This window comes from Pithys albifrons, chromosome Z (genome assembly GCF_047495875.1).
Source record: "Pithys albifrons albifrons isolate INPA30051 chromosome Z, PitAlb_v1, whole genome shotgun sequence".
NCBI classification, from domain to species: domain Eukaryota; kingdom Metazoa; phylum Chordata; class Aves; order Passeriformes; family Thamnophilidae; genus Pithys; species Pithys albifrons.
In genome coordinates, this window is record NC_092497.1 from 3,032,074 (window position 1) to 3,044,936 (window position 12,863).

The 12,863-nt window shown below is 49.7% G+C and overlaps 1 protein-coding gene across 1 annotated transcript in view; it reads right to left on the reverse strand.

Moving 5' to 3' along the window:
* The window catches only part of ARK2C (arkadia (RNF111) C-terminal like ring finger ubiquitin ligase 2C), a 50,800-nt gene extending 38,513 nt beyond the window's left edge, over window positions 1-12,287 (reverse strand). The window contains exon 1 of the mRNA XM_071581390.1: window positions 12,183-12,287. Within this exon, the coding sequence (XP_071437491.1) occupies window positions 12,183-12,243 (61 nt within the window). The 5' untranslated portion in view covers window positions 12,244-12,287. The remainder of the gene's footprint in view (window positions 1-12,182) is intronic.
* Between the last annotated feature and the right edge of the window lie 576 nt (window positions 12,288-12,863).

The window sequence follows — 12,863 nt, forward strand, 5'->3', positions numbered from 1 at the left end:
AACACCAGTTATTACAGCATCCATCAAAGCCATCTCCCAGTGCGGCAGCAGCCAGAGCACAGCACTTGTTCTTCAGCTCCCTCATCCCTTCTGCCTCCTCATTCCTTCAACCACTATAGAGCATTCAGGAGCTCTGGACACACCATCACATGGAGACCAGTGCCTTACCCTCCCCTCCACCAACACACCCCAGACCAAGGTACTAAAGCATCTCAAGTGGTTTTGGTAGGTTTGAGCCCCAGAGCCAGCACCAACCTTGAAGATTTTGGTGCCTGGAGAAGGAATGTGAGGAAGGAGCAATTCAAAAAAGCCCATCACATCCACAGAGAAAGAAAGCATGGCAGATATTGTAACATGTGGTGGGAAAAGAGAGAGGTAAAGGTGAAGAAGTAGAGTAAAGGTAAAAACAACAGCAGTCCTGGCAGAAGGAGGTTTAGGGTGGGTAATAGAAAAAGGTTTCTTGCTCAGAGGGTGGTGGGCACTGAACAGGCTCCCCAGGGCAGTGGGCACGGCTCCAAGTCTGCCAGAGCTCCAGGGGTGTTTGGACAAAACTCTCAGGGACAGGGTGGAATTGTTGGGGTGTCTGTGCAGGGCCAGGAGTTGGACTGGATGATCCCTGTGGGTCCCTTCCAGCTAAGGGTATTCCACGATTCTGTGACTTCTGATCTAGCAGATACCCAGGCTCACAAGATATTTGCTGAAGAGCAGCATAAGTTGTGTCGCTGCAGACCCAGAGGATGAACCCAAGCCTGAATCTGCCAGAACCAAGGTCAGCCCAGGCACAAAAGACCTCTCTCATCACTTAGTTTGTAATAGAAAAAGGTCCAGTGAGAGAAGCTGATCAGTGGATAAGGAATCCCAGCACAAGGACAAGGGCTTGGCACATCTGGTTCCACACAACCAGGATGACACACGAGCCAGTGTAACATATCCCAAAGAATGGTATGATCTTCCCTGATGTTGTTGGGCTCTGGGCTTTGATTTTGTTAAAGGGGCTCAAAATTACTTGTTACAGAAGAACAGAGTCTCTCAGGACAGTCAGCAAACAGCTCAGCCTCCCTAACAGCATCCTAACTCCTTTCAGCAGTAACTGCTTTCTGACCAAGGGACTTTGTCTCCCTTTCCCTTGGTCCACATCCTATTTTTCTAAGCCTGTAACTACGTCCTGGCAGTATTTTCCTTCCCTGGAACACCCCTGCACCCTATTGAAGAAGCACCTGCACAGCATCACATGCCATCTGTATCTGGCAATACTGGATTCTCCTTGCAGATGACCCAGGGCAAGGCCGTGATATGTCCTTACCTCCAAGGTTCTTCTAGGGTCTGCTCTGACAAAATACCCAGAAATTCCACTGGCAAGTTTGTAATCACATGTGCCAGACAGGTTTCCCTGCTCAAATCAAACAAGGACATGGAGAAGCCACTGTTTGTTTCTGCAGCCTGGAGGACAATCACAGAACATCCTGAGCTGAAAGAGACCTACAAGGATCTCAAGTCCAACCCTCAGCCCTGCACAGGACCATCCCCAAGAGTCACACCCTATGCTCCAGAGGATCATTCAAACACTCTTTGAGCTCTGCCAGCCTGGGGGCTGTGCCCACTGCCCTGACCACCCTCTGGGGGAAGAACCTTTTCCTGAGATCCAACATAACCCTGCCCTGACACATCTCCAGCTATTCCCTGGGCCCTTTCCCTGGTCGGTTCCCCTCTGCCCCTAGCGAGGAAGTTGTACCTGCAGTGAGGTCTCCCCTCAGTCTCCTCCAGGTGAGTGTCCTCACACACTTCCCCTCCAGGCCCTTCCTCATCTTTATTGCCCTCCTTTGGACACTCTCTAACGGCTTCATATCTTTCTTATATTGTGGTGAGCTAAATGGCCCCAATGTACAGAGTGAGTCCAGAACAGCATAGAGCAGAGCAGAAGTAACTTAGGTGGATGAAACCACAAGGCTACCCATCCCTTTTGAGATTACTAGTCTCTTTGTCATCCTGAAAACAATCTCCAGCCCTCCCAAGCCTGGAAACACATCCTTGATGCCAAGGGAGGTGAGAAGGAAGGAGAGGCAGGGGCATATATGACCTTCCTGATTCAGGAAGGAGGCAACTACATTTTGTTCCTGCAGTGGGAACTATCTTTCTAAGACTCATCTCAGGGATTAAAGCACTTTCTACAGAATAAATAAATCCAATGGCTTCACAGTACAACAACACTGAGAACTGAGGCAGTCTATTCCTGATCATTGCATGCTCCTCAAGTGGGTATAAAATACCTAATCCACCTCTCTGATATTGAAAAAAAATTATCCCTAGGTGAAACATTTGTATACGAAAAACCCAACTTAAAAATTGACATGAGTTGGTTTTATGCCCTGCATTCAGCTGATGCTGTTTCATTTTCCATCCTAAGACAGCATTTCACTTCTGGGGTTGTGGCCTATTTCATCTCCGTTCAAATGAACCATTTAAAAGCCTCTCCCCACCCCCTCATTTTGCTGAAAAACTCAAGGACAATATAAAACCAGGAAAATAAATTTTCAGCCAGTGAACTGGAAAATAATCATCATCATCAAAACCAGATACTTCTGTTTTCATGTAGCTCTAGTCTCTGGCAACTCAGTTCAATATAAGTGTCACCAGCTGAGCTGCTGGCCCACCAACCACTGCTCACCCATGCACCCCCCTGCTGCTATGGGGACAGGAGTTTTTCTTTGAGGCCCAGTTGCTGATCACTATCACAATTTTCAGCTCACAGGATGAAGGAATAACCTCAGAGGCAAGAGTCCAGCCACCACTGGTTAATTTACTGCATCTCAGCCAGAGAGATGAGCAACAGATTAAGGATGGACAACGGTTTTTGCTGCTGATTTGATAAACTCAGGAAGGTATGGAATCACAGAATTATTTACATTGGATAAGCCCTCTCAGATTATCGAGTCCAACATTCCCCATCACTTCCAAGGCCAGCTCTAACCCATGTCCCCAAGTGCCACATCCACACAGCTTCTAAATTCCTCCGGTGACGGTGATTCCACCACTACTCTGGGCAGCTGTGCCAGGGCTGGACAGGTCTTTCAGTCAAGAATTTTCTCCCAATATCCAACCTGTCCCTCCCCTGGCACAGCCTGAGGCTAGTCCCTCTCCTCCTGTCCCTATTCCCTGGAGCACAGCCCGACCACCCCCCAGTTCTCCCCTCCTGTCAGGGAGTTGCAGAGAGCAAGAAGGTCCTCCCTGAACCTCCTTTTCTCCAGGCTGAGCCTCCCCAGCTGCTCCTGCTGCTCCAGCCGCTTCCCAGCTCTGTTCCCTTCTCTGGACATGCTCCAGACCCTTCCCCAGCTCCATTTCCTCCCCTGGACATGCTCCAGCCCCTCCATGCCTTTCTTGACTGTCCAGGCTGTCATTTCCCACCCAGGCCAGGTTCACACAGCCTTGAGACCTCAGTTAGGTCTGTTGTCACCTCCAGGCTCTCCCAGATAGCAGAGCAATGGCTACATGAGCTGAATCCCTGCATCCCAGGATAGAAGTAGAGAGTAACTCGTTTTTCTTTGCAGACTTTGCTTTTGCTTTATCAACCTTTCTCTCAACCCACAAGTACTTTTCCACCTCATTTCCTGCCCCCTGCCCTGCTGAGGAGGGGAATGCTGGAGCAGCTGGCTGGGCACCTGGTGTCCAGGCAGGATCATGCCACCACAGACTCACACAGGAGTTTCCCACTCAGACCAACTAGGGCTGGGCAAAACCAGCTTCCTAAGTTCTTTTGGTGCAAAAGGGATAACATTTTCTCTGTTCAGCCTCATGGAGAACTGCCTGTAGCCCTTTGATCTCAAAGGAAGCTTTGCACAGAGGAGCAGGAGGGAGTTTGGGGCTGCCAATGGGCTTCACAGGTGGCCAGCACAGGAGGGGATCTTTTTTTATAGGGTTGAATACAACGAGGCATTCATTATTCAAAAAGGTGTCTCTGTAACCCCAAGCCCACTAATGTCATGCTAACTCTGTGCAGAAAATCTCCTTGTTCCTTATCTCAGCCCTGGGAGATTTGTGGGATATCACAAATAACAGCTGGACAAGATAAGGCTTCTTCCAACACAGTGCTTGTTCCCAGCATCTGTAAAGCCTCATTGTGATGGACCTGAATGGACCACTGCCTGGGGACATTACATCTTATTTGTTTTCAGTCCACACCTGCTCTTTTCTAGATGCCTTGAGCAAATATTGTGAGAGGTTTTTCCCCCATTTTCATGCTCTGAACATCCACCTCCAAACCCTACCAACACTCTCACCTCCCATCAGGGAAAGCAGAGACCAAGACACTCTATGTTGGTGAAGCAAAACTTTTATCCACTCCCTTCCAGCTCCCAGTGCTAAGGGAACCTCTTAATTTCAATTAGCTGTTTGTGCAGTAAAATCCCACTAAGGAGGAGAGGAGGTGTCAGGATCTGACTCTCTGGGGCTTCCCATCATGGAAATGCAAAACCAGGCATGCCAGCAAACAAGATGTTTATAGCCCAGTGATTCATAACACTGCAGTTTGCAGGAAATGTAACACCATTCATGATCAAGAAATGTTCTTGTTTTCTGCTAAATATATAAAATAATCACTCCTCCCCTGAGCAGCAGATGCAAATTACACCTAGTATTAGCCTCATATGCCAACCACTATAATTCCAGTGCATCATGAAGTAGTTTCCCAAGGCTTTAGAAGTCCCTTAATCTGCCTTTTGACGTCAAATGACAAATTTCTTGCCTGGGATCATTAACGGGATGACTAATGAAAGCTGATAAGTGAATTTATAAATGAAATTAAAGATATTAATATTAAAGGCCAGGCTACAAGGAAGAGAAATGTGGATTTAGCAAACCACAACAAGGAGCGTGGTAATCTGCATGAGATTTACAGCTCCTTTCCTGACAGGCAAATGAGTGGTATTTTCCGCCTGGAGGTTGTGGAAACTGCCAGGCTTGATGGACACTTCTTCTGAAGCATCACCACCCCCATTACCTTCAGACACTGACTGAGATTTAAAAAGCTCCTGCTCAAGTTTAACTGCAAATGCCAAACCAGGGATTAACACACACTGATGGTCTTGCAAAATACCTGCACCACCAAACCCTCCTGCAAACAAAATACCTTTAGACTGTGGCCAGTTTGCTGCCAATTACTTTTTTTTTAAGATAAAAACATACCTCAGACTAGATTCTCATTTCATTCATCTCAGTATAAACACCAAGCTGAGGACTTATTTCGGCTTTATGCACATATAAACAAGTTCAGACCTTCCCAGATAAGTGTTCAATCCCATCTCCAGGCAGCTTCACCACCGACTCACAGATCCTTCCTGACTCCAGCTGCTCTTCACTGAGGATTGGGGCTCACAGGAGAGACGATTCATGTCTCCGTTTCCATCAGCTGATGCTGATCAGCCCAGAATGGACCAGACCAAGGTACACAGGCAAATACAGGCACCTCATCTGCTATCAAAAAAAAAGGAGAAGAAAGCTTCCTTTTGCCTGTAGATAGCCCATTTTCAAGCAAGATGCCATGAAAACAAACTAGTTGGGCAAATGATCTTTAGTGGTGCCTCCTCATGCACCCAGAGCTTGCAAAAAAACCAAGATCCAGTGGGATATATACCTTGAACTAGCAGTGTGACGAAAGGAAGAGTCAGAAGCCACCATGAGAATGAAGAATCCCAGAGACACACAGGAAGCACAGCTGGGAAGGGCACATTTGCTATGGGGAACTTTCCCAATCCCACCCTCCACTAGAGGAACCCAACATGGGAAGAAGCCGCAGCAAGATGGATGCCCAAGGGATGTTTTTTCTGAATGTCTTTTAGAGACTCCTCCAAGCCCGGATAAAAGGACAACAGAAGGTTTTCAGCGTTCTTAGCTCCAGAGCTGGACACATGGCTTGGTGGGCTGTCTAGTTCCATCCGAGTCCTGCTCAAAGAAGTCCCAGAAGGCACCCACGGGAGGTTTTCTCCTTGTTTAGGGACACAACTGCTCATTGTACCATTTGGGAAAGGAGACAGAGGAGTCGTGCACAGCAACAGCTCCACAGCAGCACTTGAGCCCTTCAGGGAGAGGAAGAGAGTAAAACCAGCAGCAGCCAATGGCTCTGACTGGGCTGAGGGTCATCTACACCTCAGGGTGTCACCTCCAGCCAGGACAGGCACTGTGAGCAGCCAGGAACACAGGGATGTGGTGTGAGAGACAGACACCCTCGGATCCTTCCCCCAGCTACTGAAATTCTCATCCAAACACCTCCCCACAGGCATGTTCTCACTTCAAAGGCTCCCAGCACACTAGGCTGCCCCTTACTATACCTCTCTCCACAACCTGCATCTTCCCTGCTTTCTGCACTTCTTCATTCCTAACCCCACTGGGTTTAGTCCCTCAAGCCAAACTGATAATGTTCACTTAAGAGCCACAAGTCACACACACAAAACTTTCCTGCAGACACATTTTACAGCTTTTAAATGGAGCGAGAGAAAACAACAGCAGTTAAGGACTTACCAAGAGGGATCCATGACAGCATGGGCCAACCAGCCCAATCCAGCTGTGGATGGGAAATGTAAAGGACCAGCAGGCAGGAAAATGGGTGAGAAAAGATCCTGGAAGACTGTAAAACTGAGCAGAGGAGGAGCAGAAAGGGTTAAGAAAAGGTAGTGAGGAGGCATGGAGCAGGGCTGGGTTTGCTTTCCCTCCATCCTGGCTGCTCCTGAGCTCTCCAGCACAGGAGACCAGTCCCTGCCACCACCAGGATCTGTTGCACTGGTTGAGAAGTAATTGTTTTTTTTTTATTTTAAAGAGAGAATTTAACCATCTGCAACAGCCACAATTTTCTCACTAAAAAGGTTTAGAGCAAGACAAGACCACACAAGGATTTAATTTGTGCATCTACCATGGAGTGCTGTGCAGGGCTGCTTGCGAAACCACAACCCCTCTGCCAATCCCAGCTGCAGACCAACCCACTACATCTCCCCAAAATGAACCAAAAAAGGGAGAAAATTACCATTTTCCCCTCTGGGTCTTATCCCCACTCTCACTGCCCCCCCCGTAGTCCTTGCTCCAAACCCCACTGCAGTCACAGCACCCTTCTCTTTCCAGAACACCATGTTGACCGAAAAACCTGCTGAGTGTTGTAGAGGACTTGTGAGTTTTGAGGACCAAGTTTGCCATAAGCAGCAAACTGAAGCTGTGCTTTATATACAACCCCTTAAGAGAAAAGCCTCATGCCATCACCCAACTCCAGGAGCTGCAGGTTTATGTAGAAACACCTAAATACCATGAGACGTTAGAGAGTCACAACACTAGCAGTGTCATCACACCTCCCCCAGTAGTCTCTGGTCCTGGGGGCTCCCTGTATCAAAGATGATTGAATGTAGAAGACCTTTTGAAAAGTCTCACCTTGAATTTCTGACTCATTTATTTAATGCTTCCCAAAACAAGTGCTCCCAGGTTAAGGGTGGGAAAGGCTTTTCTCTGCAGACCTGCTGCAGTGTGTGACCCTTTTTGAACACCTCTAGAGGCAAGAACCTTCCAGTTTAGATGCAAGGCAGCCCCAGTGCAGAGTGTGGGTTTAAACCAGCATATAAAGGGGCTAGAGGGGTTGCTCCTGCTCTCACTACCCCTGGAAGAGTGGTACTCCCCTCTGCTTCCACCCCTGCACCTCCAGCAGTTGTGACAATCCTCTTCCTGGTCAGTGGAGAGAGATGAGCCAGTCTCAGATGTCTCATGTGTTCCCCAAAGTACATGGGGGGTGTTCTCCTATAGGTTTGGGAGCCCCACCTGTGCTCCATTCTCCCCTTTCAGCTAACGAGGAGCTCCTCAAGTTATAAGCAGGGTTTGAAGCAACAAAAAAAAAGAAGCTCAGACTTACTCTAGGACAATCCTTCCACAGGAGGGTCACGGAGGAGGACCTGGGGTGACTCGGCAAGGACCGAGGTTGGAGGTGAATATGGCAAGTGTCTTGGGACCTACTGATCTCCCCCCTCCATTTGGCACCCTCACCCTGTCCAGGGCACACCAAGCGATGCTGGGCTGTGTCCCCATCACTGTCCCCACCACTTCAGCCCCTTCAACCACAGCAGCTTCCGGGTTTTGTGCAGACACCCCCCAAACCACCCCCCCAGCTCCTTTTGTTGTCTCACTCATGCACCAACTCACCGGTTCATAAACAACACACTTTCAAGGGGCCAGATCTGCACATAGCAAGGTAAACCCAGATCAGTTTTTAGACTGTGCTGGTAACTCCCAGTATGAGCAAAATGTGACCACTATTTTGTTTCTCTTTTTCTTAAAAACACTGGAGTTTGTGCCACCACTCCAAGCCCTGTGTGAGAGACCCATCAGTTCAGCTCGTTTGGCATCACTAAACCCACACAGATGTGTGTGAGACCTTTGCACAACCCTCAGATAAATGAATCACACAGCCCTTTTCGTCCGTGTTTGGGACTACCCTTCCCTCTGTTACTGAAAGAAGTTATTTAAAGGAGCCCAGGGATACAGGTTGGTGCTGGGGAGATGTCTAGGCTTTACAGAAATCACTGCATGTGCCTCCACACCCACAGCAGCACCACCAGCACGTGACTCACTTTGGATCTCCTCAGCCCGAGACCATAAACCAAAAAAAAAATCATTTTCTTTGTACCAGGTGGCTTTTTTAAGACTGAAAGGTGGCTTTTCAGGAGTGTCAAAGGAATTAAGTCATTAAAATGTGGATGAGTTTGATGGATTATGAGCTATGAAAGCCTGGTGGTTACTGACTAATAAGGCTGGGAGGTGGAGGAAGGGGGATGTTTCCTCTTGTAAGGATGTGTTTCTAACAAGACAGGTCAAAAATATGATGTGGATGATAAATTGCTTTAAAAGTTGCCATTAACCCAGCAGCTTTCTGCATTATTACATTACCAAGGCATCCTTGGAGCACATTGACCACACAGTTTTGCTCTGTATCAGTGGAAATTTGCAGAGTGAGACCTGGGGGGGGTTATTATGCTCATTGCAGTGAATCCCCGCTCCCAACAAAGGGGCAGCTGCCGGCAGGTGTCTGTGGTGCATTTGGAAGGGATGGGTTTATCCGTGTCAGGGTTTGGGGTGGGGTAGAAGGGAGTGGGATTCGGTTTCTGGGGGTGGTTTTGGGTTTTTTTCCATGCCATAACCCGAATCTCATTGTCTCACGTGGGGTGGGGGTTGAATTAAAAAAAAGAAGAAAAAAAAGAGAGAACAAAAATAAGGGGGAGGGGGGGAATAATAATAAAAAAAATCACATTGGAAAATGATCAGCCCCAACAGGCATGCATGTCTCCCTTCATGCAAGCGAGAAGCACAGCCTCCCCTCCTCGGGATGTGTACGGGGACATGTGTCAGGCACGGAGGAGCTCAGCGCTGGCCCGGGGCGAGGATGGAGCGAGAACAAAGGGCCACGGCAAACACCACATCCAGGGGGGAGCAGGGGGGCAACCCGCCGGTGCTCATACAGGGGGGACAGGATGGCCGAACAGTCACCGAGGGAGGTACACGGAAAAGGAAGTATGGAGAAGGAAATCAAAAAATAAATGTTTATAGAGAAAACCAACCAAACTCAGGATAAAGCCAGAAGGGAGGTGGAAAGGCACGACCTTGCAAAATGATGCGTCTCTGGGAGGGATGCTGGGCTAAGGCAGGGCGGGCTGCCGGAGCCTCTGGCTTTGGCTTTGTTTGCCAGCGGCTCCTCGTGAAACCCACCGACCTGCTGAATTTGTCTTCCTCTCATTAAAGACCAATCACCAGCCCTGTGCCTCCCGCCCCGCACTTCTGTGGAAATGTAATTAAAGACAAGATGCTCCCCCCAACCTCCCCTCCCAGCCCCATCTCCTGGCTTTGGGAGCCCTGACTTTCCTCTGTTTCTCGTGGCATCCAAGCCAAAACTGGGAGGTTTTACAGGACCATTTTGCAGACCTGGGAGAGGAGGTCTGGTGCAGGAACAAGGAGAGGTAACCACTATTATCATCACTTTGCAGCTGCAGCAAAACTGCTCGCTGACCGCAATTTATCCATCCCTCCACGCTTCCAATATTTTAAGGTTCCCCAAGACTTTCTCCCAACCCCATACTTTGCCTTTTTTTTTTTTTTGAGGGGGCCAAATCGAGTTTATTCAGAAGATGGTGGGCCTGGAGGGTTCGAGCAGGAAAATGTAGTTACAACATTAGCAGCTGGGACGTTTTTACAAGCCCTGCCTTGCAGGGGTCTAGGGAAGATATTTATAGTGTGCCAGTCGCCGCGGGACCGAGGCAACTTCTCGCCTGGCAGATGGTGGGCAGGGCACTCGCAGAGATGTTTAAATATACAGCTTAAAGATTAAAAGGAATTTTTTTTCCCAGGCTCGTTTACCTCTCGTTAATCAAAAGAGTTTCAAAAAATAAACAATTCCCCCCCTCCATCCGGAGGTCGTTTTGGTTATCAGTTCTGGTAAGGAATGTGTAATGTTGTAACTAGGATGAATAAGCAGCAGACCCTTCATCAAATATCAGTTTGGGGGTTTTTTGTTTTGTTTTTATTTCTTTTCGATTAATAACGAGGGATTGGATTTGTAAACCTTTTTTTTCCTGGCTATTCTGCGGTAAAACAGAATTCTGCATCGGCACAACAGCAATAGGGACTGTGCGCTGGGGAGTATGTACACACAGACTAATGCTGAGGGTAGATGTGGGATAGGAGAGGGGGAAAATGTATTTAAAAGCCCCCACATCTGCACTACGAGGGAGGAAAAAAATCCACTCACTCAAACCTCACGATGGAGGGGGAAAGCAAGGAAAAAATCTAAACAGCAGGATACGACAATAAATGGGAAAACAGCATAGAAAAAGCACACTAGGTTAATATAGGAAAACTAGTTTCTTTATTGAGAGATCGTATATTAGTATTAGTGGAATCGTGTGTAACAATGTCATCATGCACACAATACAAAAAGGCAAGGCCCACCATGCTATGGAAGGGCAACAGAACAAAAGCAGCGTACACTGAGCAGATGTATAGGCTACAGCACATTACATTTCAGCAGGGTATGTCTCTACAGAGAGATTTACATCAGAAACTAGGTAATGTAAAAAAATACAGACCATGCTTTAGTTTTAGTACAAGAAAAAAGGTGGAGATACACAACCAAAGGATATTCGGTACAGAAAAAATTACCCACAAAATAAGAACAGGAAGTAATTTAGCACAGCAGAAAAAAATGTTATCCCTGTTTAATGGAAAACCATTTTGCCAGTCGTCTCTTTTTTGCAACCCATTTGGGGGTTTTTTGGAGGGTGGGGGTGTTGGCTGGTTTTGGAGGTGTGCTGGCGGGACGGGACACTTGTGGCTGGATGCATGGATGGGTGGGAGGAAGGATGGACGGCCGGGGGGACAGCGGTGTCACCCACCGGGGGGACAGGGATGCTGCCCCCCTGCCAGCAGCTCCCGGGGTGGGGAGGGGGCACTGCAGCCCCTGCTCACCCACAGATCCCACTCCCCAACTCTTTTCCCAGCCTGATTTTCAGAGAATCGGGGCCAATCGCTGCCTTTCCTCTCCCCCAATTTGGTGTATTTTTGGAGCAGGAAGGTGGGACCAGAAGACCCCAGTGTGGTCCCTCCCAACCTCACCCATCCCAGGATCCCGGTTTTGGCCGCAATCTGCGGGGGTTTGGGCTCTTCCCACCCCCCACCCCTCCCCAAAGAGACTCTGCGTCGACGACCCCAGCAAAACGAATCCACTTAACAGGAATTTACAGTGCAAATGTAACTCAGCTACTACACAGGATGAAGGTACAAAAATGGCTGTTATCGGCTACAGCTACGCTGGGATGGCCTGGGTGGCTACGGCGAGAGGGGAGGGGCGGGGCGGGGGAAAAGGTAAATTAAAAAATAAAATAAAATTCGTAAAAGAAGAACGGGGTGGGAGGGGAGTGTAAAATGCATCTACCGCAGCGGAGACGGGGAGGTGCAGGCGGAACGGGGAGGGGGCTGGTCCCAAAAGAGGGGCTGGTTGGTCCCAAAAGAGGGGCTGGTTGGTCCCAAAAGAGGGGTGGCGTCCCCAGAAGGGGGGATGCTGCTGGTGGGCCACGGGGGGGTGGGACGGCGAGGGGCACCCCCCCAACCACCACCACCACCACCACCACCACAGTTCTGCCGGGAACGCGGGGCCGCGCCGCCGGGAGCGGTACCTCTGTTGCGCACGGAGCCGAAGACGGGCAGCACCAGGTATCCGACGTGCACCAGGACCATGCTGCGGCCCTTCCTGCGCCCCGGGCGCGCCGCCGACTGGCGCGGGCCGCGCTGCGCCCGCACACAAAGGGCCGCGCGGCCAATGGCAGCGCAGGGCTGCCCGCGGAGACACGCCCCTCCTGGAAGAGATTGACCAATGGCAGTGCAGGGCTGGCCGTGGGAACACGCCCCTCCTCGGGGGGATTGACCAATGGTAGCGCAGGGCTGGCCAACGGAACACGCCCTCCCCGCGCGCAGCAATCGGCCAATGGAGAGGCGGGGGCGGGGCAAAGAGGCGGGATGGGGGGGGCGGCACGCGCACGCGCGGTGGGGGGGAAGGGGTGGCTGTGCAGGCGTTGGCACAGTTGGTTCTGGAGTCCGTCTGTCTGTCCATGTGTCCTTCCGTCCCTCCATCCACCCATCCATCCATCCTTCCATCCATCCATCCATCCATCCATCCATCCATCCATCCATCCATCCATCCATCCATCCATCCATCCATCCACCCATCCTTCCATCCATCCATCCATCCATCCATCCATCCACCCATCCATCCTTCCTTCCATCCATCCATCCTTCCATCCATTCCTCCATCCCTCCCTCCATCAGTCGCTCCCTCCCTCTCTCCATCCCTCCCTCCC